This window comes from Pseudoliparis swirei, chromosome 15 (assembly GCF_029220125.1).
Source record: "Pseudoliparis swirei isolate HS2019 ecotype Mariana Trench chromosome 15, NWPU_hadal_v1, whole genome shotgun sequence".
NCBI lineage: Eukaryota > Metazoa > Chordata > Actinopteri > Perciformes > Liparidae > Pseudoliparis > Pseudoliparis swirei.
This window is the reverse complement of record NC_079402.1, coordinates 6950215-6975114: the sequence shown is the minus strand read 5'-3', so window position 1 is coordinate 6975114 and position 24900 is coordinate 6950215. Positions and strand designations below refer to the sequence as shown.

The 24900-nt window shown below is 41.2% G+C and overlaps 2 protein-coding genes across 2 annotated transcripts in view; one reads left to right on the top strand and one right to left on the bottom strand.

Moving 5' to 3' along the window:
- Nucleotides 1–8393: 8393 nt before the first annotated feature.
- On the bottom strand, nt 8394–13632 carry txnl1 (thioredoxin-like 1). The gene is made up of 8 exons (XM_056432449.1): nt 13389–13632; nt 11565–11661; nt 10809–10982; nt 10374–10496; nt 9999–10068; nt 9617–9789; nt 8725–8829; nt 8394–8645 (listed from the first exon to the last, which is right to left on the bottom strand). Exons 1-8 carry the CDS (start codon nt 13484–13486, stop codon nt 8616–8618), a joined length of 870 nt encoding a protein of 289 aa, XP_056288424.1. The 5' UTR covers nt 13487–13632; the 3' UTR covers nt 8394–8615.
- A 2920-nt stretch (nt 13633–16552) lies between these two features.
- atp8b1 (ATPase phospholipid transporting 8B1) overlaps nt 16553–24900 on the top strand; it is a 33890-nt gene continuing 25542 nt past the window's right edge. Inside the window, exons 1-3 of the mRNA XM_056433232.1 lie at nt 16553–16904; nt 24334–24515; nt 24682–24779. Coding sequence (XP_056289207.1) covers nt 24353–24515; nt 24682–24779 — 261 coding nt within the window. The 5' untranslated portion in view covers nt 16553–16904; nt 24334–24352. The remainder of the gene's footprint in view (nt 16905–24333; nt 24516–24681; nt 24780–24900) is intronic.

Below are 24900 nucleotides of genomic sequence, written 5' to 3'. Positions count from 1 at the left end.
ATGCAGAAAATATCAAGTGTTGAGCAATCTAGATACCAAAGAAGGCCGTGAAGATCTTGCTCTTTGACCTTGGAAGCTAACTTTAGCATCAGAGCACGTCTTGAGAATTGTGCCACACATTCAATTCAATTCAGTTTATTTTGTATCGCAAATTATGAATTTGCGGACTTTATAGTCTGTACAAATACGACATCCCTGACCTTTGACCTCACATCGGATCAGGAAAAAGTCCCAAGAAATAGGAAAAAAAGTGAAGAAACTTTCAGGAGAGCAACAGAGGAGGATCCCTCTCCAGGATGGACAGAAGCATAGAGGTCATGTGATCAGATGAACATCAGGTCCCACGTTATCATGCATGACTCAAAGAAGTCGAGCATAAAAAAAGACCCTTTGCCGTGTGTTATGGCAGATAACATGAACGTGGATGCTGGGAAACTGCAGTCCGGATGGTTCATATCACATTTAAGACATTGTTTATTAGACAAATGTTAAGAATATACGAAGAAATATGTATTCATACCACGATGTTGCTCTTGTTTGAGCGTAAATCAATGGTGGTAGCGAGGAGGTAACTTAATGAATCCTTCTTTTAAGCCCCGCCCACCCCGCTTCTATGACGTCAGTAACAGCGCTCCACTTTACAATATGCATTTGAAGGATGAATCAGCGTGTCAAACTAATTCAGTGATGAAAACAGGTAACGGTAAAGATGGAAACTAAAGCCTACAGTGTAACGATTTGGCTGGGAGCCACGGGAAGTAGGACTCAGTAGAGACAGTAGAGACGAGGTAGTCGGATTCAAGAAAACAAGCTACCTGTTCACAGGAAGTGTTCTCGACATCCTCCCACCACACAACACGCCTCGAGCTGTGATCTGAGTCCCCAGGATCTGTGGGCTTTGGGCGCAATAAGTGTCGCACCAAGTAAACATATATTTATATTTCAATCTTCTGGTTCAGCACCAATCTGCCTTATACTGGTAACGTCTCATTTCTTTGATGCTGCGGTCAAGTGTGCATGCTCTGACTAAAGCCCGAAAAGAAACATATCCTGGAGCCCCTGGAGGAGGTCCTGTCTGCTCTGGTGCACACCAACAGGAAGCATGTGTGGACCTCCACCAGTCACATTAACCGTCTCACACATAGCAATACATTCATTTCACGTCGCTGTATGTGTGTGTATGTATACATATATATATATATATACAGTATATATTTATATATATATATATAACGAAATATATATCTATATATGGAAATATATAGATATATATACCGGCCCGCTACATCTACTGCTGTTATGTTGCACGGTGTATCGAAACTAACAAGGTATCCGTAAGTTAAAAGCAATATGATTTTTCATATTTTTAGTATCGATACTTAATTAAAAGAGCCATCAGAGCGCACGTGCTGCTGCTGTCAAGCGGTCTGCACTGCGCTCTCACAGCGAGAGGGGTCAAGTGGCGGAGCTTTTGAGACCGTCTTCGGCTTTAAAAAAAGAAGAAAAAGATGATTCCAGAAGTGAAATGTTTAAGTTCTTTGTCTCCAATGCAGACAGTCTGTAAAGTTATGTAACTCTACAGCTGCTCATACTGAAGGAACTCTGTATCATCTGGTCAGATACAGACTCAAGGTCACATAGTGTATAATCAATGCTATGATGGCTCCATGTAGTTTCATTCATATCTGGCTGTAGGCTAATACTAATATTACTGCCATTTGTTAAGTGTTGAAAAAGTTGTTAAAAAATAATACCATAGAGATGTTTTATTTTTTAATAATATAGATAAATATACCAGTCTCGTATTTATGGTTTCATTTCGTTGTTATGGTATTTTATCGAATTCTGGTATCAGTATCATGATATTTATGGCAGGTATCGTATAGAAGTTATAATGTTAGTATCGTGACAACCAGGTAGAGACAGAACATACTCAAGGAACAGACTCTAGGAACAGACTCAAGGAACAGAGTCGGGCCGTGGGCCTTAGTTTGAGAGGGCAATACGGATCCGTGTAAGACAAGCGAGGAGGGCAATATGTGCCTGGCATGACGACCCATTAGCCAATCAGAACGCTTGTACTGTTGTTGCAATATAATAATTCATCTTTATTCATAAAGAAAATGTAAGCTAGCTGTCTAATCCTGCCCAGAGGAAATGCAAGTCGAGGACAGCATCATCGGTGTATTGTTGCTTATGCTTCAACTCTGTCAGAATTTTTTTTTGCCATTGGGTGCCCTTTTTTTTGGTTTGAGCACCTGCCCCCCAAAATGTCTGTGCACGTGCCTGTGTGTATATGTATATATCTATATATCTATATCTATATAGATATAGATATATGTATATATGTATATGTGTATATATGTACAGTGCATCCGGAAAGTATTCACAGCGCTTCACTTTTTCCACATTTTGTTATGTTACAGCCTTATTCCAAAATGGATTAAATTCATTATTTTCCTCAACATTCTACACACAACAACCCATAATGACAAAGTGAAAACTGTTTTTTGCAAATTTCTGCAAATCTGTTAAAAATAAAGAACGAAAACATAACATGTACATAAGTATTCACAGCCTTTGCCATGACACTCAAAATTTAGCTCAGGTGCATCCTGTTTCCACTGATCATCCTTGAGATGTTTGATTGGAGTCCACCTGTGCTAAATTCAGTTGATTGGACATGATTGAGAAAGGCACACACCTGTCTATATAAGGTATCACAGTTGACAGTGCATATCAGAGACTCTGAATCCAAACTCCAGCTGGAGCAGACGCGTGGAAGCGTGACAAACGACAGAAAGTTTGGAGGATTAGTTCCAGCGGAGTGTACATACACTGACCTGTGACTGGACTAAGGATGGGAGGCTATAGTGATGGAGAGGGTGGGAGTGAGGATATGGATTATAATAGCTGGACTGAAGTGGGGAATAAGAAACGAGCCAGGAGTCGTAGCAGTAGATCTGGTAGTAGTGGGGACGGGAGAGAGAAAAGCAGGAGGATGAGGGAGAGGATTGCAGAGGAGGGGTTCAAAATAATTGTGAGATTCAAGGACGGAAATGACATTCGGAAAATAAGCCCGGTGGCGCTGACTCGCGGGTTGAAGGAGAAAGTTGGCGAGATTGTGATGGCGAAGGTGCTGGCTGATGGCGGATTGTTGATCCAGTGTAAGGACGAGGGGCAGAGAGGGAAAGCAATGAAGCTGAAAAAAGTGTGCAATATAGTGGTTGAGAGCGTGAAGAAGTTAAATGATGGGCCGTTTGTTAGAGGCGTGATATACGGTATCCCAGTGGAAGAGAACGTGGAGGAACTGAGAGCAAGTATTAAAGGGGGTAAAGTTATAGGGATTAAACATCTGCAGGCAAGACGAGGTGGAGAAAGGGTGGACAGTTTGTCAGTGCTGCTAGATTTTGAAGAAAGGGTGTTGCCTGACTCAGTTACGGTGGGGTATTTAAGGTATAGAGTAAGAGCATATGTCCCACCACCTTTGAGGTGTTTCAAATGCCAAAAGTATGGCCATATTGCGGCAGCGTGTAAAGGGAAGCAAAGATGTGGAAAATGTGGAGGGGAACATGACTATGGGAAATGTGAGGCTGGGACAGAGCTCAAATGTGCAAATTGCGGAGGTGCACACAGTGTGGCCTATGGTGGGTGTGAAGTGAGAAAGAAGGCAGTGGTAGTGCAGCAGCTGAAAGTGAAAATGAATATATCTTATGCAGAAGCAGCAAAGAGGGCTCAGAGGGAAAGTGGGGGGGAAAGAGGGGGGGGGAGATGTAGTAAGGAAGGAACCGGCTCAACAGCCAAGTGAACAACTATCGGCTAAGAGTCAAAGGGGAGATGAGAATATAATGGCAGTAAATAAGGAGAACTTTGTGTTTTTCATGGCAGAAGTTGTTAACTGCACATTCCAGGCAAAAGCGAGATCTGAGAAAATTGAAATAATAGTAAAAAGTGCAGCAAGATACTTAAATATTCACGGAATAACTGGGATGGCGGTACAGGAAGAGCTTAGAAAACAGGGGCAGTTAACCAAAGAATCATGCTCACAGGATTAATCATCATGTTAATTCTACAATGGAATGCTCGGAGTTTGTTGGCAAATGGACAAGAATTAAAAAAATATGTTGGGGATATGCCAAGTAAGCCAGATGTCATATGCATACAGGAAACATGGTTAAAACCAAATTTGGACTTCAGACTAGCTGGATTTGTGTGATAGGGAGGAGGATGTGCCACATTTATTAGTGAAGACGTCACATTTAGAGAGGTGAAGATAGGGACCGAGCTCGAATATGTAACTGTGGAGATCTGGGCAAGGGAAGGAGAGGTCATAGTTGTACATTTTTATAATACCTGTAAAAAATTAGAGGTGAATAGATTGGCACAAATTGAAAGGATAGGTGGCAACAAGGTGGTGGTATGTGGAGATTTTAATGCACATAGTACATTATGGGGTGGAGCAAGAACATATCTCAATGTGGAGGTAATGGAAGAATTACTAGAGGAACACAATTTGGTTTGTTTAAACGATGGCAGAGGGACTAGATTAGATGTGCACACAGGGAACATGTCGGCGCTAGACTTAACCATTTTATCTAGGAGTTTAGCAGGGATATGCGAGTGGGAGGTAGAAGAGGAAACATCAGTGGGCAGTGATCATTTTCCAATAAAGTGTAAAATAGCATTACAAAGGAGTAAGGAACAGGGAGAGTGGATAGGTAAGTGGGTGTTTATTTGGGCAAAATGGGAACTTTTCAAATATAAATGCGAGCAAGAAATGGATAAAATAAAATGAAGATATTGGGAGATTGATACAAAAATGACAGTTACAATACTGGAAGCAGCTAATCAAACAATTTCTAAAAGTAAAGGAAGGATGAAAAGAAAGGCAGTCCCCTGGTGGCCTGAGGAGTGTGGGAGAGCAGTAAAAGAAAGGAACAAAGCTCTGAAGGTATTAAGAAGATCGCATAATTTCGAAACTTTAAAAGAATACAAGCAAGCACAAGCAAAGGTTCGTAGAATCATTCGTAAAGCAAAAAGGGAAAGCTGGCAGAATTATTGTAGCAGAATTGGAAGAGCAACACCTGTGGGAGAGATTTGGGGGATGATTAGAAGCATGAGAGGAATTAGGAAAGTGTGGCAGTATCCAGTGTTGAAGAGGGGGGAGGAAACAGCAGCGTCAGATGGGGAGAGGGCAGAGATGATTGCAAAAGCACTAATAGAAATCCACAGCTCTGACAACCTGACGGTAGAAGGTAAGAGAGGACGGGAAAGGATGCAATCAGCTCACCCCGATATTCTTGGAAAGAGAGATGATACTAATAGTCCTAGTGATGCCCCATTTACCTTAGAGGAACTGAAAAGAGCAATAGAAAGAGGAGGACTTACATCACCAGGAAAGGATGAAATTTGTTATATAATGCTTAAGCATTTAGGTAGTATAGCAATGATGAAATTGTTATCTTTTTATAATAAGGTTTGGCAAGTGGGGACACTACCTAGGTCTTGGAAAGAAGCTGTGATTAGCCCAATCAGGAAACCAGGTAAAGATTCATCAAACCCAATGAATTACAGACCCATAGCATTAACATCCCATGTAGGTAAAATAATGGAAAGAATGATTACAGATAGATTAGGATTTTATATGGAGTCCAGGGGAATGATATCACCTTATCAAAGTGGATTTCGGAAAGGTAGAAGTACTATGGACCCAATTATTTGTTTAGAAACAGAAATCAGGAAGGCCCAGGTGAATAAGGAGTCAGTGATGGCTGTGTTCTTTGATGTGGAAAAGGCTTATGATATGGTTTGGATGGAAGGGTTATTGATAAAATTAAATATGATAGGAATAGGGGGGAGAACATATAATTGGATTAAAGATTTTTTAATAAACAGGTTTATTCAAGTCAGAATTGGGGCAGCACTATCTAGACGATACCTGGTAGAGAATGGTACACCGCAGGGTAGTGTCATTAGTCCGATACTGTTCTCCATCATGATAAATGATGTTTTCCTTCAAGTCCAGGGTGATATTGGCCGATCTCTATTTGCTGATGATGGTGCACTGTGGAAGAGGGGGAAGAACATAAATCACATTAAAGGTAAAGTACAAGAGGCTGTGAAAGTGGTAGAAAGATGGTCTTATTCATGGGGATTCAAATTTTCTGTGGGGAAAACTAAAACAATCATGTTTACTAGGAAAAGAGGAGTTGATGCTCAGATAAAGATGTACGGACAAAAGATTGAACAAGTGAGAGTTTTTAGGTTCCTTGGTGTGTGGCTTGATGATAAATTAACATGGAATGAGCATATTCAGAGGATAGTAAAGAAATGTAAAACGATTCTAAATGTAATGAGGTGTCTAACAGGGTCAGAATGGGGAGCCAGCAGGGCTGCGATTAAAAATATTTATATCGCTCTGATGAGGTCAGTCCTTGATTACGGCTGTGTCGTATTTGGATCAGCTGCAAAAACTTCACTAAAGAAGCTGGAAGTGTTGCAATCCCAAGCTCTGAGACTGTGTTGTGGTGCTTTTAAGACAAGCCCTGTGGCTGCTCTGCAGGTGGAGATGGGTGAGATGCCGCTGCATTTGAGAAGCAAGCTCCTAACTATAAATTACTGGGCCAACCTGCAAGGGCATTCTAGAGAAAATCATCCAACAAAAAAAGTACTTCTGCCATGTTGGGAAAGAGACAGGGCCAAGCAGGAGTGTTTCGCATGGAGCAGTGAAAAATTAGCCAAAGATATGTCATTGGATCAGATAATATTCACCCCTGCAATACCGCTATCAATTACACCACCATGGCTATTTCCCTCAGTGTCAGTTGATCTTTATTTTTTAGACAAAGGCCAAGCATTTGAAGACAATAATAACGTGGCAGGAATGGTGGAGGATAGACTGGAAACGACATACTTATCATTTATTCCAGCATTTACAGACGGATCAAAAGACCCTGATACAGGGAGAACTGGGTTTGCAGTCACCATACTGTCCTTAAGATATGAAGTTAAAAAGAGAACCTCAGAGCATCTGTCTGTGTATACAGTGGAGACGTTGGCCATTTTAACAGCACTGCAGTGGGTAGAGGAGGTTCGGGTTGAAAAAGTCATTGTCTGTTCAGACTCTAGTTCAAAACTATCCTCATTACAATCATTCACTTCACATAGCAGGCAGGATTTAATTAATGAAATATATGAAACACTGTTCCGTTAAAAAATATATGGGTATTGTCGTAGCATTTATGTGGGTACCAGCACACAGGGGGGTGCAAGGAAACGAAAGAGCAGATACACTAGCAAAACAAGCGTTAGAAAGGCAGCACAAGATGGACATTTTACACAGCAAAGCAGAAGTTAAAACAATTATCAAAAGAAACATTAAGGAATGGCAGCATAGTTGGGATGTAGGGGAAACAGGAAGACATCTGTATGCTGTGCAGAGGGAAGTTGGCAAAGGGAGGCCAGCTAGAAGAAGCACCGTAGAAGAACACATAGTAACCAGACTGAGGATTGGGCACACAAGGCTCTCATGAAGGTTTCTTCCCCCCCATAAGGGTTATTTGGGAGTTTTTCCTGGTCCGATGCGAGGTTTTGGGGCAGGGATGTCTGTGTACAGATTGTAAAGCACTCCGAGACAAATTTGTAATTTGTGAAATTGGGCTATACAAATAAATTGAATTGAATTGAATTGAATCCTCGATGAAAACATGCTCCAAAGCGCTCTGGACCTCAGACTGGGGCGACGGTTCATCTTCCAACAGGACAACAACCCGAAGCACACAGCCAAGATAACAAAGGAGTGGCTTCGGGACAACTCTGTGAATGTCCTTGAGTGGCCCAGCCAGAGCCCTGACTTGAACCCGATTGGACATCTCTGTGGAGATCTGAAAATGGCTGTGCACTGACGATCCCCATCCAACCTGATGGAACTTGAGAGGTTCTGCAAAGAAGAATGGGAGAAACTGCCCAGAAATAGGTGTGCCACGCTTGTGGAATCATACCCAAGAAGACTTGAGGCTGTAATTGCAGCCAAAGGTGCTTCAACAAAGTATTGAGCAAAGGCTGTGAATACTTATGTACATGTTATGTTTTCGTTCTTTATTTTTAATAAATGTGCAAAAAACAGTTTTAACTGTGTCATTATGGGTTGTTGTGTGTAGAATGTTGAGGAAAATAATGAATTTAATCCATTTTGGAATAAGGCTGTAACATAATGTGGAAAAAATGAAGCGCTGTGAATACTTTCCGGATGCAGTGTGTATATACATATATGTATATTATACACATATACACACACAAGCACACGACTTCCATGCTCGAGTACCTCAATCAATGCTACCGTTACTGTCCTCCACCACCATATACGCACACACAGAAAGCAGACACAACTCACATGCCTTTGAAAAAGGATTGTGTTTTATTTACAGTCATTTTCATTACAAACGTTTTGTAGACCGAGTCTCCACAGACGGAGAATTCACTCACAGCTTGAGTAGTTCAACTGGAGGCTGTGTGTATGTTTATGTGTGTGTGGCAACTTTGGCAGAGGGAAAGTCCTTGGATGCATCTGCAGCCTTCTATTCCTCTTCTTCTCACCGTCCCCTTGGTTCTCCTGCTCAGTGACTCTCTCCTTTCTTTCCCACGACCTACATGGAGACAGAATGAAATGATGGGTGACTGAGTAGACAAAGCTAAATATTAATGAGCGGCTAGAACTGTCCTTACCCTCTTGAAGTCACTCATGTTGGTGGCCTGTACTGGAGTGCCTATGAACGTCAGGTAGTTGATTTTTGTCGTCTCCTCGTCTCCTTGGTTTGACTTGATGAATAACTGGTAAGGAAAAAAAGACAAATGGCGTCAATAAAACACACTAACCAGTCAGGCTGCTCTCATCCGGCATTCGTAGCCAAACCTATGAGAAATAGATAGGAAACTATTATGCAGTCTTGCATTAGTCTATGAAGACGGAAGTTTATTTTGCATGTAATGAGTCGAAACGGAGATGCGTTGCAGGCTTTGGTGGGAGAACAATTTTCTTTGTAGGATGTCATCTTAATCGTCGTTTAAGGAAATGACACACCAGTTAAATCAGTTTTATCTCTCTCCCCAAACAATAATGGTTGAGATCAGCTTATCGATGGCCCCGTTTAATTCAGCCTCCCAGAATTTCAGAGTTGCCTCCGCTCTCTTTACCGGTGAATTTCCAGTTCCTGGCCCCACTCCAGAGCTTCGCTGTCGCCGTAGCAATCGACAACAATCGACATTTTCTTTAGCGCTACTCGACTGACCAATGGGACGCAGCTCAATGTCCATTCTGTTCTTATAGTATTGTCTATAAGACAATTGTCCATGATTTTTTTGCGCATACCTCTATCTGAAAATCATCTTCTTATGAGAGTCCTGCTAAATATTAGAGGAAAATTACAAAACACGTTCCCTTTATGCGTTTTATGAATAGGGCCAGGACCAGATCGGCCATTGGTCAGATTCTCTACTCGGAAACCGCTTGATACTTACGGGGCCTGGCTCCCTGGTTGATCCACACTTATCTTATACTCAATAAGACATTTGGTCTCAGGCCTGACCACGGCTTTGTCGCTGGCAACCTGGCCCTCACCGTGACGCTCTGCACGTTCTGAAACTTGACGTAGCGCAGCGGGATCAAACCCTCGTCCTTGTAGTCTTCCTCCGACAGCTCTATGCTCTGAGTGGCTTCGCTCCGCTCGGCGTCGTCGAAGCCCATCGACCGGGGGAGGTTGATGAACACCTTCACCACCTTGGGTGCTTGGGCTGACGCGGAGAGAAGCAACGTGGAGGGGAGGGGACAAAGAGGGGAGAGAAGGGAAGGAAGGAGGAAAGAGCAACGGATAGGATGTGAGCTGTCAGAAAACAAAGATGTATTCTCACTGCAATAACTCCAGATGGGAGTTTAAGATAATTAAGTGCCGAGCGCCATTACAAACTAGCGCCATTAAAAATTAGCGCCATTAAAAACTCACCAAAGTCTGAGGACAGGAGCTTCATAGAGAAGAGCTTGACAGGCTGGTTGAAGGCGATAGTTATCAGCAACTAGACAAGATCACGGGATGGCAACACAATAGACAAAATGATCATCAAATTCCAATTAAAGTGAGTGATGAACTACTAACAAGCTACAGTATGAAAAAAGGTGTTTAGCTTCGAGGACGCAGATTGACTGACTATGTGTGAGGTGGCAACGGCTCACCTTTAAGACCCCGAAAGAAAATGGAAACATTCTTCCAATTTAAAAAAGGCAGACATATAATGGCCGAACAGACCGAGTTCTCCGTTGTTCTTTTGATTGCGATACCGCACATTTGGGTGGCGAGGCGCCGTGAGTGAGCCGCTCGTACCTGCCCATCACAGTCAGACTCCATGTAGGTGGAGTCTTTGATTAAGCAGTTATCGAAGCCACAGTCGTCGCTCTCGTTGAGGCACTCGCAGCCAGCTTTGCTGACAAAAGGCATGAGGTCCATCTGCAAACCAAAACAAAACGGAAATCAACTTTTCTGCCTTTTTCAATGTTTATTTCTTTTAAAAACATGTAGAAATGTCCTTTTAAGGCATCTGGCTGACATGCATTCTCTCCGGTTCACAGTAATTCTGCACATGCATCTCTTCTGTCTCCAACTTTGCAACACATACTGTGTGTTTTCTTGTTATTTTTTCCCCCTTCTGATGTAATTTCTATATCTAGATTCCTAGAAAAATGGCTTATGGAGTGGTAGAGTTAATATTAAATCATGCACACATGCAACCGAAGTCCTTCAATAACGCAGTCAACTCACGTATCCCTTTGGAATATCGGAGTCCTCGCTGTTTCCCGGGTCGTTCTCTGTGTGCTGTTTGATCTTCTCCTCCACACCCGCAGAGTCTGCCCCCTGATACTGGTCCACCCGAACCCGGTTCCTGAAGAACAGGAACGTCGGCGTGGCTGAGATGTTGTTGGCGGCCGCTGTTGCCTGAGAAAGAGAGAAGTGGGCAGCTGTAGCTCAGTGGGGTAAGGGGGTCGTCCTGCAACCCCAAGGTTGTCGGTTCGATCCCCGCTCTCCCCATTAGTTGCAAGGCACTGAACACCCAGTTGCATCACTGCAGCTCACTGCTCCTTAATAACTAAGGATGGGTTAAATACAGAGAACATATTTCGTTGCATGTGTACCTGTTCTCTGTGCAATGACAATAGATTGAATCCAAAACGGTGTTGTAAAGTTTTAGCTGAAACTTTGGTCTGAAACTACAGCTGCACTATTCGTTACAGGTCTACTTTCTGTTGCTTTGACTTAGCCTGCAACACCCAGACACACATGAAAGTAGAAATGTTGTGGTCCAAATCAATCCCACATCCAGCTGTCAAAAAAGAAAAGAAAAAAGAACGACACTAAAAACCAAACGGGAAAGTCATTTGTCTAAATGGATCAACACAAGTTTCCTGACCTAACGTGAGTCTGATCTGACACAGCTCAAAATAATTACAATCTTATAAACCAGCTACACCTGGAAAGTGACTAATCAGCCATTGCTCTGCTTAAATCATAGACACTCACCTGACAAACGTGAACATCTACTTCGAGGAAGACGACCTGTGGGTATTTGTTACTCAACGTGTTGAAGGCGGGAGCTATTCTGACACAAGGCCGACACCTGAGGGGAAGAGGGGATCAGAAGACAGTGTGTGTTAGTGGCCTGCTCCGGTCTCTCGGGTAGTGCTGAAACCGTCACTGTTAATCAACGAGTCAATTGGTGTTAATGAAACCCACAACACTTTAATAAGCAACGGTTTCTGTGATAGTAGATACTGAATAATGCACTGGTGTATGAAAAAGTAATATAGTACTTGGCAGTACTCTATGCTACAGACACAACTTTGTAACTACACAGAAAGAACTCGGTAAAGTATTGAGGACAAATTCTGTGTCTATAGACACTAAATGTTTATGGAGTGGATTAGAAATATAATATATTGTCTAATATTCATTTTAATACAGTACCATTTAAAGTTTGGACACACCCGCCACACAAGCTTGATCCACTACAGCCTTGTTCTGCTTTCAGCCACTACAGGATGGCTGAGAGGACTGCTCTGTATTTGTCATGCTTTTAGGTTGTAGAAAGTCCTCTTCACAAATATATGTTACCTTTTGTAGTTTATAAAAAAAGTTCTGTTTTGTACATGGAGAACAAAACGCTGTACAATGCCAGACTAACTATTGACAGGGCAGAAAGAGAAAATGATCCCTCTTCGCAACAGTAGCAATAAGAATAGAAGCAATCACCCGTCATTAGTCAAATGAATTGGAAGCTTAGTATAAAATGTGCGAATTTAAATGCCTGTAAAAAGATGGAACAGTAACAGGTCTGTTTAGAATAGTTTAGTTGCAATAGTATTCTCCCCTGGCATACAATACTGTGGGGACACACGTTTTATTAAAGTAAGTATTCGTCTTCTTTTAGAAAACTATTACAAAGGTAAATAATACATTTAGTGTCTGAATTACACTATTTTTGTCTGTAAAATAGTCATGATTGAAGGAAAGTAAAAAACACCAGGTGACTCACAAACCTTTGTACATTACAGTACATTAAAAACTTTTTTTTTTAAAGGATGCCCTAATCCCTCTCCGGTGGAAATGTGAATGAGAGACATTAGTCTCTGAACTAAAGACATCGACAGCATCATTGTAAGGGTCTGCTTGAGCGCGTGATGCTCGATACAACCCGCAGCATGAAGACATCTTTGGTAAACGCCCATCACAGTATTACCATAGGTCACAATTGGATCTCGTAATGGCTTGAATTGCTCGCATAAATCTCACGGGGCACTTCATTTTCCGACTTGCATTACAAGCTAGCCCTGGATCCAGAATAAAAATCATATTTCGCAAGTTGTAAATGGATTAGCTAGGTATTGTTCAAAAGTCTCCAGAAACTCCTGTAACGACAGCTACTCAGACTAAGTTATCGTGTAACATCCTTTCGGTTAAAGTGGAAAGACAACGCTCACGTTATGTGGAACCCCGACAGTCGCGAGGGGAAATATTAGCTTTTGGATAGGGTACTTTCGCTGTTTTCTTCATTCAAATCTTACGAACTAAGAGCAGCCAAGTCCCTCTAATAGTGCTATGTCATTGTAAGCAACAGAGCTAACGTTATTGAGCTAACAGCTGCTACAGATAGCATGCTAACCTTGCTTTCTTGGCAATAAAAAACAATCTAGGTTACAAATAACGTGGCTATCCGGATGGTGTCAACTCCCGAAACCCGCGGAACGAAGATCTGCAAACGCTTTCCAGTTCAACGATCACGGGACAGACTAAAGTGCCCTGCGCCGCAAGCAAGCTGGGCCTCGGAAGCTGGGTCGGTGAGCTTACCCAGCCATTGTAAACTTCACCACGGCGAGCCTGGAGCCGGCGGCCGCTAGCTCCGGTTGGAAGTCCGGGTCGCTGGCGATGACTTTAACACCAACCATGTTACCGGTGTGCGCTGCAGTGTGAGTTGGTACCCGGGTATGGTTCAGGACAGGAAACTGAGTGACCAAATAAAAATAAAGTGCTATGTTTTTAGCTTTCTGACAGTATGTTAGCTAACTAGCTGCTTTCAGAACCACACCACAGGTACAGGGAGCTGTTTCTGGATGGGGACTCCTGATTGGCCGACTGACAACCGGAAAGGCGGAGTTATTGTTTCTTCTTCTGCAATTTGTTTGTGCGAGCTTTACGCGCTTCTATGCAGTTTGCTGCCCTCGACAGCCGTTTTCACAACTGAGGGACACAACATCACCCCTAAATGACAAGCCACGAACCAGATCGAGGAACATTTTCAACTTCTCAAATTGATTTAATGAAAAGATGGTGCAGTTTGAACCTGAGATAGTACAGAATATCACAGTATGCCAAAACGAAAAAACTAGTTAGAAAACTAGATGGAAAAATTATGTTTTACAGTCAATTAAACTAAAGGACACAAGCTAATACAACATTAAACATACTGTACATAACAATTCAGTAATTTCAGCCTTTTTTAAAAGACTCAACAGTACTTTCATGCACAAACATGAAATAAAAAAGTACTGAGAAGCAGTTTAAAAAAGACTCAAATGATGAAACTTCGCCGAGAATACTCACTCACTGAATCTATGACAACCACTGCACTATGGAAACAAATCAGTGTCTTCAGGAGCAGATTTTATCCACAAACTCTAAATAAATTATACCAAAAGTTCAATAAAAAAAGTGTACAACTCAATATAATAGCTTACACCAAATGTACTTTTCTTCTGATTACATTATCAATAGGTACATACTGAACAACATTTTGCTTTGAAGAAAATGAAGCAGCACTCGATTCCCTTCATTTGGAGGAATTAATAATGGGAGAACTGGGAATGTTTTTTTCTCCCGACAAGTCTCAAAGTCAGGAGTTAAAGTAGACATGGCCACTCTGAGGTCATAGCAGTGTAGTAGTGAGTATAGTTCATGCTCAATGTCCAGTCTGTGTTTAGTCTTCAGAGCTGAGAAGCCACACTTATAGAGATAGGTGGTGCTAAATGCGAGGAGGGCTTTTACTGCCCATCATTACTGATGTGCTGCCATTGTTGAATCAGAAACTATGGAGAATAAGTTGATAGTCTGGAAGTGGCTTTCATCCAGACACAGTTCCTGGAGAAGCTGTGTGCGGCTATACGGATAATATTATGAACCCAGACACAAGGGCGTTTGATGTTATGACTTGTGGGACTTCCACAACACATACAGCAGAAATAGTGGTTATTTCTTCCACGGCGAAAATTAACTGTTTTAATGGGGATAAGCCATTTCCGTTCTCCACTGCGGTTATTTGAACCGGCATCGGCGGATACTCAGTCAAGTTAGCCGCCATTGAAATGTAATGCACCTCTATTCATGGGGTTACGTTACAGAGGCTTGTACAGCCCAAAAGCACAGAGATAGACCCTTATTTAAGCAATGATTTGTCCAATTTGATATAACAATAAAAAAACTTGAACCCCTTTTTATTTGCTCTGTCACTTGAACCACTTGCTCAAACTCGAAGAGAACATCCATATCTTTCCAATAAATTCATAAAAATGTCCTTATAACATTTTACTTTACTAAATCAGGGGCAAGGAGTCAGGAGCCAGGACCATTTTCAGACAAAGCCAGGTCCAAAGGCACCTATGAGACGAGAATGCACAAATACTCCGGGGAGGAAGTAAAGTATAGTACTGTGCAATGAAGAGATGTAAAGGAGAGAGAGAAGAGGAGAGAGGAGCTCAGTGTATCCTAAAACATCCCCCAGCAGCCTATAGCAGCATATCTAGACCAGGGCAAATCTGAGTCAACCCTAACTATAAGCACTATTAAAGAGGAAAGTCTATACTCTTAAATGGGGGAGACATGGAAGCCATAGCTGCTACGCTGGCAACCGGAAGTGACACAATACGCTTACCGGAAGAGAGAGATGATGTGTTCCATATGATGGATATTGTATTTCTTTTTTAAATCATACAATTTTAGAACAGCTTGCCATAACACCAGTTACTCCCACCTCGTAGCAGAAATTGGAAGGACTATTCAGGTGTTTGGGGAATAACCCCATCACATATTAGGGAGAAATATATTTTTTAAGTGTGATCTTCGTAGTTTAATCTCAAAGACACAAAGCGTGTGTGTTTGTGTGTGTGTGTGTGTGTGTGTGTGTGAAAGCCCATTGAATGTTGGTGAAATTGTTTTCGATGCAAGGGGCACCAGCTAAAATCTTGGGCACCATATTGATCGGTCAGACTCACCCCATAATGACTTTGAGGGCAATTATATTTCACAATGCCATTTGTCAATCAAATAACTTTCCTACAACATTCCTGAGAATTCATAGATCATTGGCAGAAAAAAAACACAACCCTAAAATACAACTATTATTCCAAACACTATAACTTAATTATTAAATGTCAATATCTTCTGTCTTTCTTTGTTCAATCTGGGACTATTTAGTCATGCTTTTTTAATATGTTTTTTTCTTATTCAATGTCATTTTTTTCTATTATATTATTTATTTAAAAACACATTCATATATTTTGACACATTCAATTTGACGTCTTAATCTTTCACTTAATCATTCATAACTTTATGTGGCACACTTACTTTTAAAAACCGTAAGAATACCTTTATTATTATCACTCTTTAATGCCTTGATAATCTGATGTGTTACCTTTTAATAATGCAAACAAATATTCATTACATTGTTATTATCATGTATTATCATGAACATTCTTATGTTCATTTGAAGAATAACTGATAAGAAAACAAGCAACATCTTTAACTTTTTCACATTTTAAATAAGTGTAATGTAAAATGAAGGTAAACTACTGTTTCTTACGCAAAACAAACCAAATTACTTTTATTTAATTTCATTATTTGAATAGAATCAAGAAAAAAACATGTAAAAGCACAGTGACAGCGGCAGAGGGCAGGCAGCATCCCCCCATTAAAGGGCCACAATTAAGAATTCAATTACGCACCATTTACCTGTGTGTCACGTGACCATGCAGGAACTCTTCCACGCCCTCCCACACTGAGCTTGTTGTCGCCTCGCTAAAGGCCACGCGTTGTGTTTATTTTAAGGAGCTATTCGTTGTTGTTGGAAGCATTTGACCTCTCGGACTGGTCCGGCAGATTTGTCCGCGGGCAGAGCAGGTGAGGCGAGGCAGCGGAGGGGGTGGAGGAAGAAGAAGTAAAAGGAGGGCGGGGAGCCAACACCACCGCCGGTTTCTACAAGCAGGAAGAAGTGAAAAACATGGTGCGGTGACAAAACGCCCGGGACACCGAGTGAAAGCCGCGTTCACCTATTTAAACAACAAACAATACAATAAATCTTCCAAAGGATACGCGGTAAGTCCAGTTAAATGTGGGAAGGTTATACTTTGTGTTTCTTTTCTTCTTCTTTTTTTCCAAATACTTAATGTCGTTTAATATGCACAGAGGGCAGGTGAGGGTTTCACCTGGGCGGCTGCTGCTCCTCTCTTTCTTTCGCTCTCTCTAAGGAAGCGTTGTTTGTTTGGAAATACTTAGTTTGGCGGTTAAAATGCTAGCGTGAAACGCTGACATGAGCCTATATATTCTTGTATTTTGAGCGTTTCAAGTTAAACGTGGAATGTAGGCTACTGCAATAGTGTCTTTGTCCATCCCCATAGATGAATGAATGTCGTAGGCTGTGTTAATACATTCAAAATTAGTAGGCTACATACCTGCAATCTGATTATTCAGGCAGCACCTTTTAACTTTCGTTAAGCTGAACATTACAGTATCAGTATCAGTTTAAAAAAAAGTTATAAAACTGCCTCAGTTTTAGCTATATGTAACACACTTACAAGAAGCCAACGATACAAGTTGTGAGGTAGCTGTAATCCTCATTGGTTTTTAATTTATTTAAGTCACTGCACAGTAAAAAATAACCTTTAAAAAAAAAAAAAAAACTGGCCTACAAGGTACATACAACATCTTCCAAATTCAGACTTTTAATCATTTTACATCAACTGTTATAGTATTGCACAACCCTAGTTGGTATATCAAAAGCATCGAATCCAATATCTGTATCACTAAGTGCCTCACGCAACACAATATATTACGGTACTATATATATTGTAATAAATGGAGCTAAAAATACTAATTGCTGTGTACAACCTGAATAGTCTAATGCGTAGATCACATATTGATAACTCAGCAGTCAAATTGCATCAAAATTACTTCGAAAATAATTTATGAGATTCTTGTGTAGAGTGTAACTCTATCGTGTCACAACACAAACCGGAGCTGGACAGGTTGTGAAACACGCCCACACACCGCCGAATAGCTGCTGTTGCTATTGTTGTCTGAACATAGTGATGTCTGCTTTTAATTTAATTTATTTCTATTTCCATAAACAAACAGCAGAGTTCTCCTTCTGCAGCCGAGCAAGTCCGAGTTATTTTTCCTTAAGGAAATGTTTGCCTCCTTATGGAAATAGTTTTGACCGCCAGACTAGTGACTTAGATTTTTGAATTGCAATTTGAGTCAAATTTGACTCGATGTTTCACAAGAGACGACGTCACAGTCTCTTCTGTATGTTTTCGTATCCGCTGAAGCTCTTTGACGACGGTGACATGTTGTTCTTTTTTTGACATCAGTCACCTAGAGAGGAATCGAAACCCCTAACTCTGGCAGAGTTAATGCCTTGCTCAGGGTCTGTTTATGGATTTTTCAGGACTCCGCTGTAAGTGAAAAGCAGAATAATCTCAATGGATGTACGACTCATTAGCCTTCATTAATCAAAACCCCCGAGAATAATAGATCATCACAATTGTCAGTCAAAGTGGATTTACTGTAACACGGCTATAAAGCACATTTGTAGCCCCAAAAACAAGCCAAAGTGAAGGAAAAGGTGCTTGTTTCCTGTCACCTGGCAAGTTGTTTGTAGAGCCGATTAATTCTCGTTGTAAATAAGGCAGTTGGTTCCCCTTTGGAACAGTGCATTTGCAGCTTCCACAACATAGATTGAGCTTCTTTTGTTTTTCCTAATAAAATAGTTTTCTCTACGCCCGCAATGTGAACATTAGGAACATCTCACACATTCTGTGTGTGCGTGACACTGTACATTTGATAACTTAAAGCTAATTTCCTCACATTAAAGCTTTACACAATTTCAGAGTGTGCAAACGGTGTCATTGAAACTGCTTCTTGATTCCTTTTTTCCTCTTGATTTTTTTCACTTAAGAAAAATGGAAAAGAGGTTGTGTAAAGCCAGAGAGTGGCACCTTGTGTACTGCTCTGTGTGCAGACTTCAGTGGTATTCCAGTAGAGAACAGGCAGCCTTTTATTCTTTTTGTTTCCCACCTGTTTTGTTACAGACTCGTGGCGTATACCCAAATCTTCTCCCGTGTCCTCGAAAAAGGGCTTCTGTCTTGCACCGAGATTTTTGCGTCTGCTTTTATGTCTGGTCAGCTTTTTTGTGTTCACGAACTGAAGATGATCCTTCGTCCTGAAATACAGACACAACCTCATATGAAGCAAATATTAAAGGTATATAGTATAGCTCAATATAGTAGTAACTGGTGGTGTCTGCTATTTATTTATAGGAAAATAAATAAACCCAGAAAGTTGTGTTCGTCCTGGATATTTGCTTCCCAAATACCTGTATAATGCAGTTCATGTTGTTGAGAAATATCGATATTGGTTAAACCATAGTTTTATGGTCGCACAGACCCGCAGACCCATTTCTGTTTTTTTTCCTGTGTAGACAAAGATTTCAGAAGTCTGATCTTGAATATTTGCCTCAAAGACATGGCACAATCATGGAAATGAATTGGTAAAATTGTGTAGCAACCCTGTATTTTCCCCTTTTGGATTAGTTATCTATTTGAGTTGATCCTTTCTTTCCAGTAAGAGCGGGAAGACAATAGAAAACTAAACGAGTATTTCTACAGATCCTCGCTGCGCTTTCAGGGCGTGTGTCACCAGCGTTGACACAAGGTTATCAAATGAATGTTTTTTTATTTTTTTCAAACCTCACCTTTTGAGCGAGCGCTGCACCTCCTCCCCTCCTTTCTCAGGTTACACTGTCGTCGCTCAGGTATGCTCTTCTACACCCCCCCACTTCTGTGAATCCCTCCCTCTTTGCTCTTTGTTGTTGCCATAGCGATGCTTGGCACATAACCTATTACCGATAACCTGTTTTCCGAGATGGGCGATTCTCGCAGACCTGCTGCTGTTGAACATTGTTCTGTATTTTTTTGTATTGGTAGCAGCAGAAGGGCTGATTTTTTAAAGTTCTCAATGTAACGGTAGCATACTTTTGTACTTCCTGTAGACGGTGTTTCCGTTCCTGACTTGCAGCTAGAGCATTCATCAAATTGTCAAAAGAGTAACAACCGACATGGAAAGAATCCGTCCCTTTTTAAAAAGTTAGACTCCTAACAGGAACATGTTTGAGTAGAAGTTAAGTATGACTCCCAAGCAGTGGCGGCTGGTGAATTTGGGGGGCGCAGTTGGGCGACGCGGTTTAAATAGCACTCAACAATGAGAAGAAAAGAGGTTTTGAGTAGAATATTGTAAAAAAACAAAGCTTTATTTCAAGAAAACACCGTGCTCAACACTGTCCAATAACAACTATCAACACACTGTAACTTTGAGCATGAGAGGTTCAGAGCAGAATGCTTTAAGAAACATTGGGTTGGGTTTCAGAGGTTTGCAAAATAAAAGAGTTTCACCCTCACATGAAAGAGGTTCAGAGCAGAATAGAGTCAGAAAGAGATGCAGCACATGTTACATTGGGTGTTTGACAGAGTAGACCCCACTACGTGTAAAGAAAAGTAGCCTCCTCTCTTTAAAGTGGTCAAACTTCTCATTAACTCTCTGGTTAAAGTCAATCATGTCTGTAACCAGCCTGTTTCCATTATTCTTGAGGGAATGTGTCTGTTTTTCAGAACTTCTTCGTTGTGTTTTCGATGCCAGTTCGGTCTCCTTCTGCTGCTCTGCTCTGCAAACAGGGTTAGCTTCATGCTGTTAGCGAGTTAGCTCCATGCTCTGAGCTAGATAACTGCGGCAAGATTCGTGCTTTACACTTGTCTGAAGCTCTTTAGATCCCTCACCCCGTTGTAGTCCAGAGAGTTTCAGTCCCAGGACTTTGGAACAACAGACAGGGGAAACTAAACAGCGCATTACTCACTGAGCTCCAGCTAACCAGCTCCGGTTAGCAACCTGCTCCCGTAGCTCCGTGGAGCTCTCTGGCTGAGGGAACGATACCGGTCTCTGATCTGCCGAATAGTCCAATCACGTGAAATAATAAAACGATGTCATTGGCCAGAGCGCACATTGTTGTGCCCCAAGATTCACGTTTCATCCGCCAATGAGAAGCCGTCCTTGTTCATTTCATATTTCAGCTATTTTCAGTTCTTCATTTAATATTTCAGCTATTTCCAGATATGTTCAGTTATTCATTTCATATTTCAGCTATTTCCAGACATTTTCACTTATTCATTTCATATTTCAGCTATTTCCAGACATTTTCAGTTATTCATTTCATATTTCAGCTATTTCCAGACATTTTGACTTATTCATATCATATTTCAGCTATTTCCAGATATTTGCAGTTATTAATTTTATATTTCAGCTATTTTCAGACATTTTCAGTTATTAATTTAATATTTCAGCTATTTTCAGCTATTTTCAAACCTTTTTCAGCAATTTAGTTTTTATTTTTCAGCTTCAAGCTTTCAGATGTTATGCATTTTCAGCAGGAAATGCATTTTCTAGTTCTCATTCTTCCCCCCCCTAAATTTAGAAATGTTCGGTTTCCACCCCCTTCTCTCTCACATTTTCCTGTGTGGACTTGCGGGACCCGCCAGAGCTCATTCGGTCACAGAATACACAAAGAAACACGCCTCGACTGATCTAGTAAGTAGTATAGAAAAGTATCTAAAACTTTGCTATACATTGCATGTATAGTAATAAAAGCAGAATAATATACTTTTATGGGGCATTCTGCATAATAAGTACTTAACCGTTTCATACTTTTAAGTATATTGTCCTGATAATATTGATGTACTTTAAAAGGATCTGTGGCAGCTGTCTCCAATTTGGCCTCGCCTGCTGGTGATTGGCAATCAGTCAACAGCCGAGGCCTCCCTCATAAAAGGGCTCAGTGGAGAGTGGGGAGTGTGGTGTGTGTGATCGGAATAAAACATGTTGTCAACCGGAACCTCTATGTGCCTGGCTGATCCTTGGAGCTTTTGGGGGAAACCCACGGGTAGAGGTGTGAGACCTGCTACAGGATCTTAACCAGAATCCACAGAAATGCTATCAGCCCTGTGAGGTTGTACTTGGGGCACAGTTGTGCGTTGAGCAGAATGTTATTGTTATTAACTTATAAACTAAACAAAACTAGTTCAAATATTTAGCAATAAGTAAAATACACTGCACATGTTCTCAAAATGACAATGAAGTGCAACCTTTGCAAAACAAAATTATTGCAGAGATTTGCAGGCTCAATGCAGCCACTGATAAAACGTGATGTTTTATCAGTGGCTGCATTGAGCCTGCAAATCTTTTTAAAACGGGGTTGGAGACTTGATACGGCCGCTCTCAATATTCATGCTCAATGTTGAGCTTTTGTTTTCAAGGACAACAGCAGAAAAGCCGATCTCACGGAGGTAAAGAATCTTGGCCGCCCCACATACGCAAGCGTAACCTTTTTAACGCCGTAACATAAAAATGTACGCAAAAGTACAGACATTTTGCCATGTATTTATTAATGACTTAGATTTATGTCTGTGCACTTTGCACTTTTGGAATATGTGAAGTTTTCGATCAAGGTCTTTTTGCATTTCCTCCTGTGCCCCACCTGTAATACAACTGTGCCCCACTAGAGGGGGACACCATTTGAGAACCCCCGGATCTAGTGAGTGTTTCCTGCGGCAGGAATGTGTTAGCCTGAGTCCAGATCTCCTTGAATCTTCCCTTCCCACCAACGTTTCAGTTGCTGCTGTTTTTTTTATTACTCTGCTCTCCTCAAATCTTGAAAAACTCTGGCAAATCCAGTATGTTGGCGTGATTACGCGTCAGTGTCGACTCACAAGCACCAGTGGATTCCGGTGGATATGTTGGTCAAGGGTGAAGGGGAAATCGCACAGTCAAGAAGGTGCTGGCACATTCTTCAGTCACAGATGTGTGCAGATTCATTACACACTTTAACACACATACTGCAAAGTCACATGAACCATCACATGACATCAGGAGCTACATCCCAACTGTAGCTTTCTTTTTCTGTATTTGTTTATTGGGTGCCAATGGCTGTACATAATGGATGTATGTCTATAGATTGTAAAGCCCACTGAGGCTAATTTGTGATATTGGGCTGTATAAAATACACTGAATTGAATGTAACTGATCTATCAGGTGGATTGTAAAGTTAAGACATATTGAGCCAGATGACTGTCTGGCTCGTTTCTGAACAGCTGATTCAAGTAGCATCCTTCCTTCCAGGCTCACTGCATCTGCATTCAAATTCTGTCTAAGCTCTTTCTTGGCAGTCGGGTCTTTCCGGATATATTTTTTGTCAAAAGCATAAAGTCACGATGTGTCAACAAGTTTGGCTGGTCGATGTAGAGAAAGTCGCTGCAAATGTTGGCAGACTGTCTGAGCATTTCTTTGCTTCTGTCCCCTTTTTTATGTTGAGTGTCTCGGTATTCTATAATGCAAAACGTACATGCACTTGTTTTTTTGCCTACCATACATCTGCTATGCCCATACAAACATGGCCGCCCTGTAAGTTTCTGTTGGGGCTTTTCCAGCGCTGGCCTTGGCTCAATGCCATCTTACTGAAACCACAAAATGCCAAAGCCCTCGGCAATGAACTGGGTTAGACTGTCTAATTACCTTCGCATTGGAAATGCCGGAAGGTTATGTTTTGATCGCCGTGTATTTATTTATTTATTTATTTGTATGCGTGTTATTCGCAAAACTCAAAGTATTGAACCGAATCGCATGCAATTTGGTGGGATGATTGTTTATTATCCGGGGACCAGTTGATTAGATTTTGGGATCGATCGGGTCAAAGGTCAAGGTCAAAGGTCATGAACAGGTAAAAATCGTTCGCAGAACTCAAAAAGTATTGAACCGAATCGCATGGAATTTGGTGGGATGATTGGTTATTATCCGGGGACCATTTGATTAGATTTTGGGATCAATCGGGTCAAAGGTCAAGGTCAAGGTCATGGAAAGGTCAAAATCTTTTTTTTTACCATAGCACGATACATTTTTGTCCAATTGGCATGCAACTAATGCCAACATGTTCATAATTCGATGCCCAATCTTGTGATATGCGAAGGTATGCGCTCTATCGAGTGCCCATTCTAGTTTTAGATGCATTCTTACCTGCTTCAACCGGCAGGGATGCAGTCAGTTTCCTCATGATAGCAACCATCATTCATTAATCATTTGTATTGCGTGGTGAGTTTTTAGGCAAACAACCACTATAGATGACGATATACATTTTTAATTTCTGACGGTTTACGCTGACTTTGGGGAATTTAAAGATTTTTTGGATGATGGTCAAAAAAGTTATTCTGCAGCCTGGCTGTAATATTTCTTAGAAAGAAACTTGTCAGGTCGTAAATCACAATCGTCCGTGAGAACTTCAATCGGAGATAAAGCCTCTAGATTAAATGGCTAAAGGGGATGTGAAAATCTACAAAAGGGAACGATGCAGCCCTTCCTCCCCCCTTCTTTTATGGCTTAAAAAAGCTGTCGTTACATTCATTCATGAACTGAAAATCTTCATTCTCAGAGATACTGGAGGTGCCAAGATGAGTCGGCATCGTGTGGACTCCGATGGTTCCCTGGGGCCTGATGATGAGGTCATGCCATACAGTGACGACGAGACGGATGACGAATTGGAGGTGAGCTCTGAAGAGGAACCAGAAGTGCCGACTGGAGCCCCACAACCCCCGGTGGAAGATAGACCCAGTGGTGAGAGGCCATAGACACACTTCTTTTAATTTAATCTTTGAATTAACTATACACACAAGAAAATGTATCACTTTCAGTTTGTGCATCGTACAAACATTTTGTTTCTGTAGTTTACGTATTACATTTTAGTAAAGGAATCTATATTCAATATTGTTTTCTGTTTCAGAGATGCCATGGAAGGTGAAAGCCAACGACCGACCTTATCACCAATTGCCAGAGTTTCAGAAAAAAGTCTTCCTATGCATCAAGAAGAGCAGATACTCTGTAAGTTATATCATGTCTTACATAAAACTGCTTTTTAATTAACTTTAATTGTCTGAAGATGCCTATATCCTCCCCCTTGTTGGTCCTGGTAGAAACTAGTGCAACTGAGCAAAGCTGACAC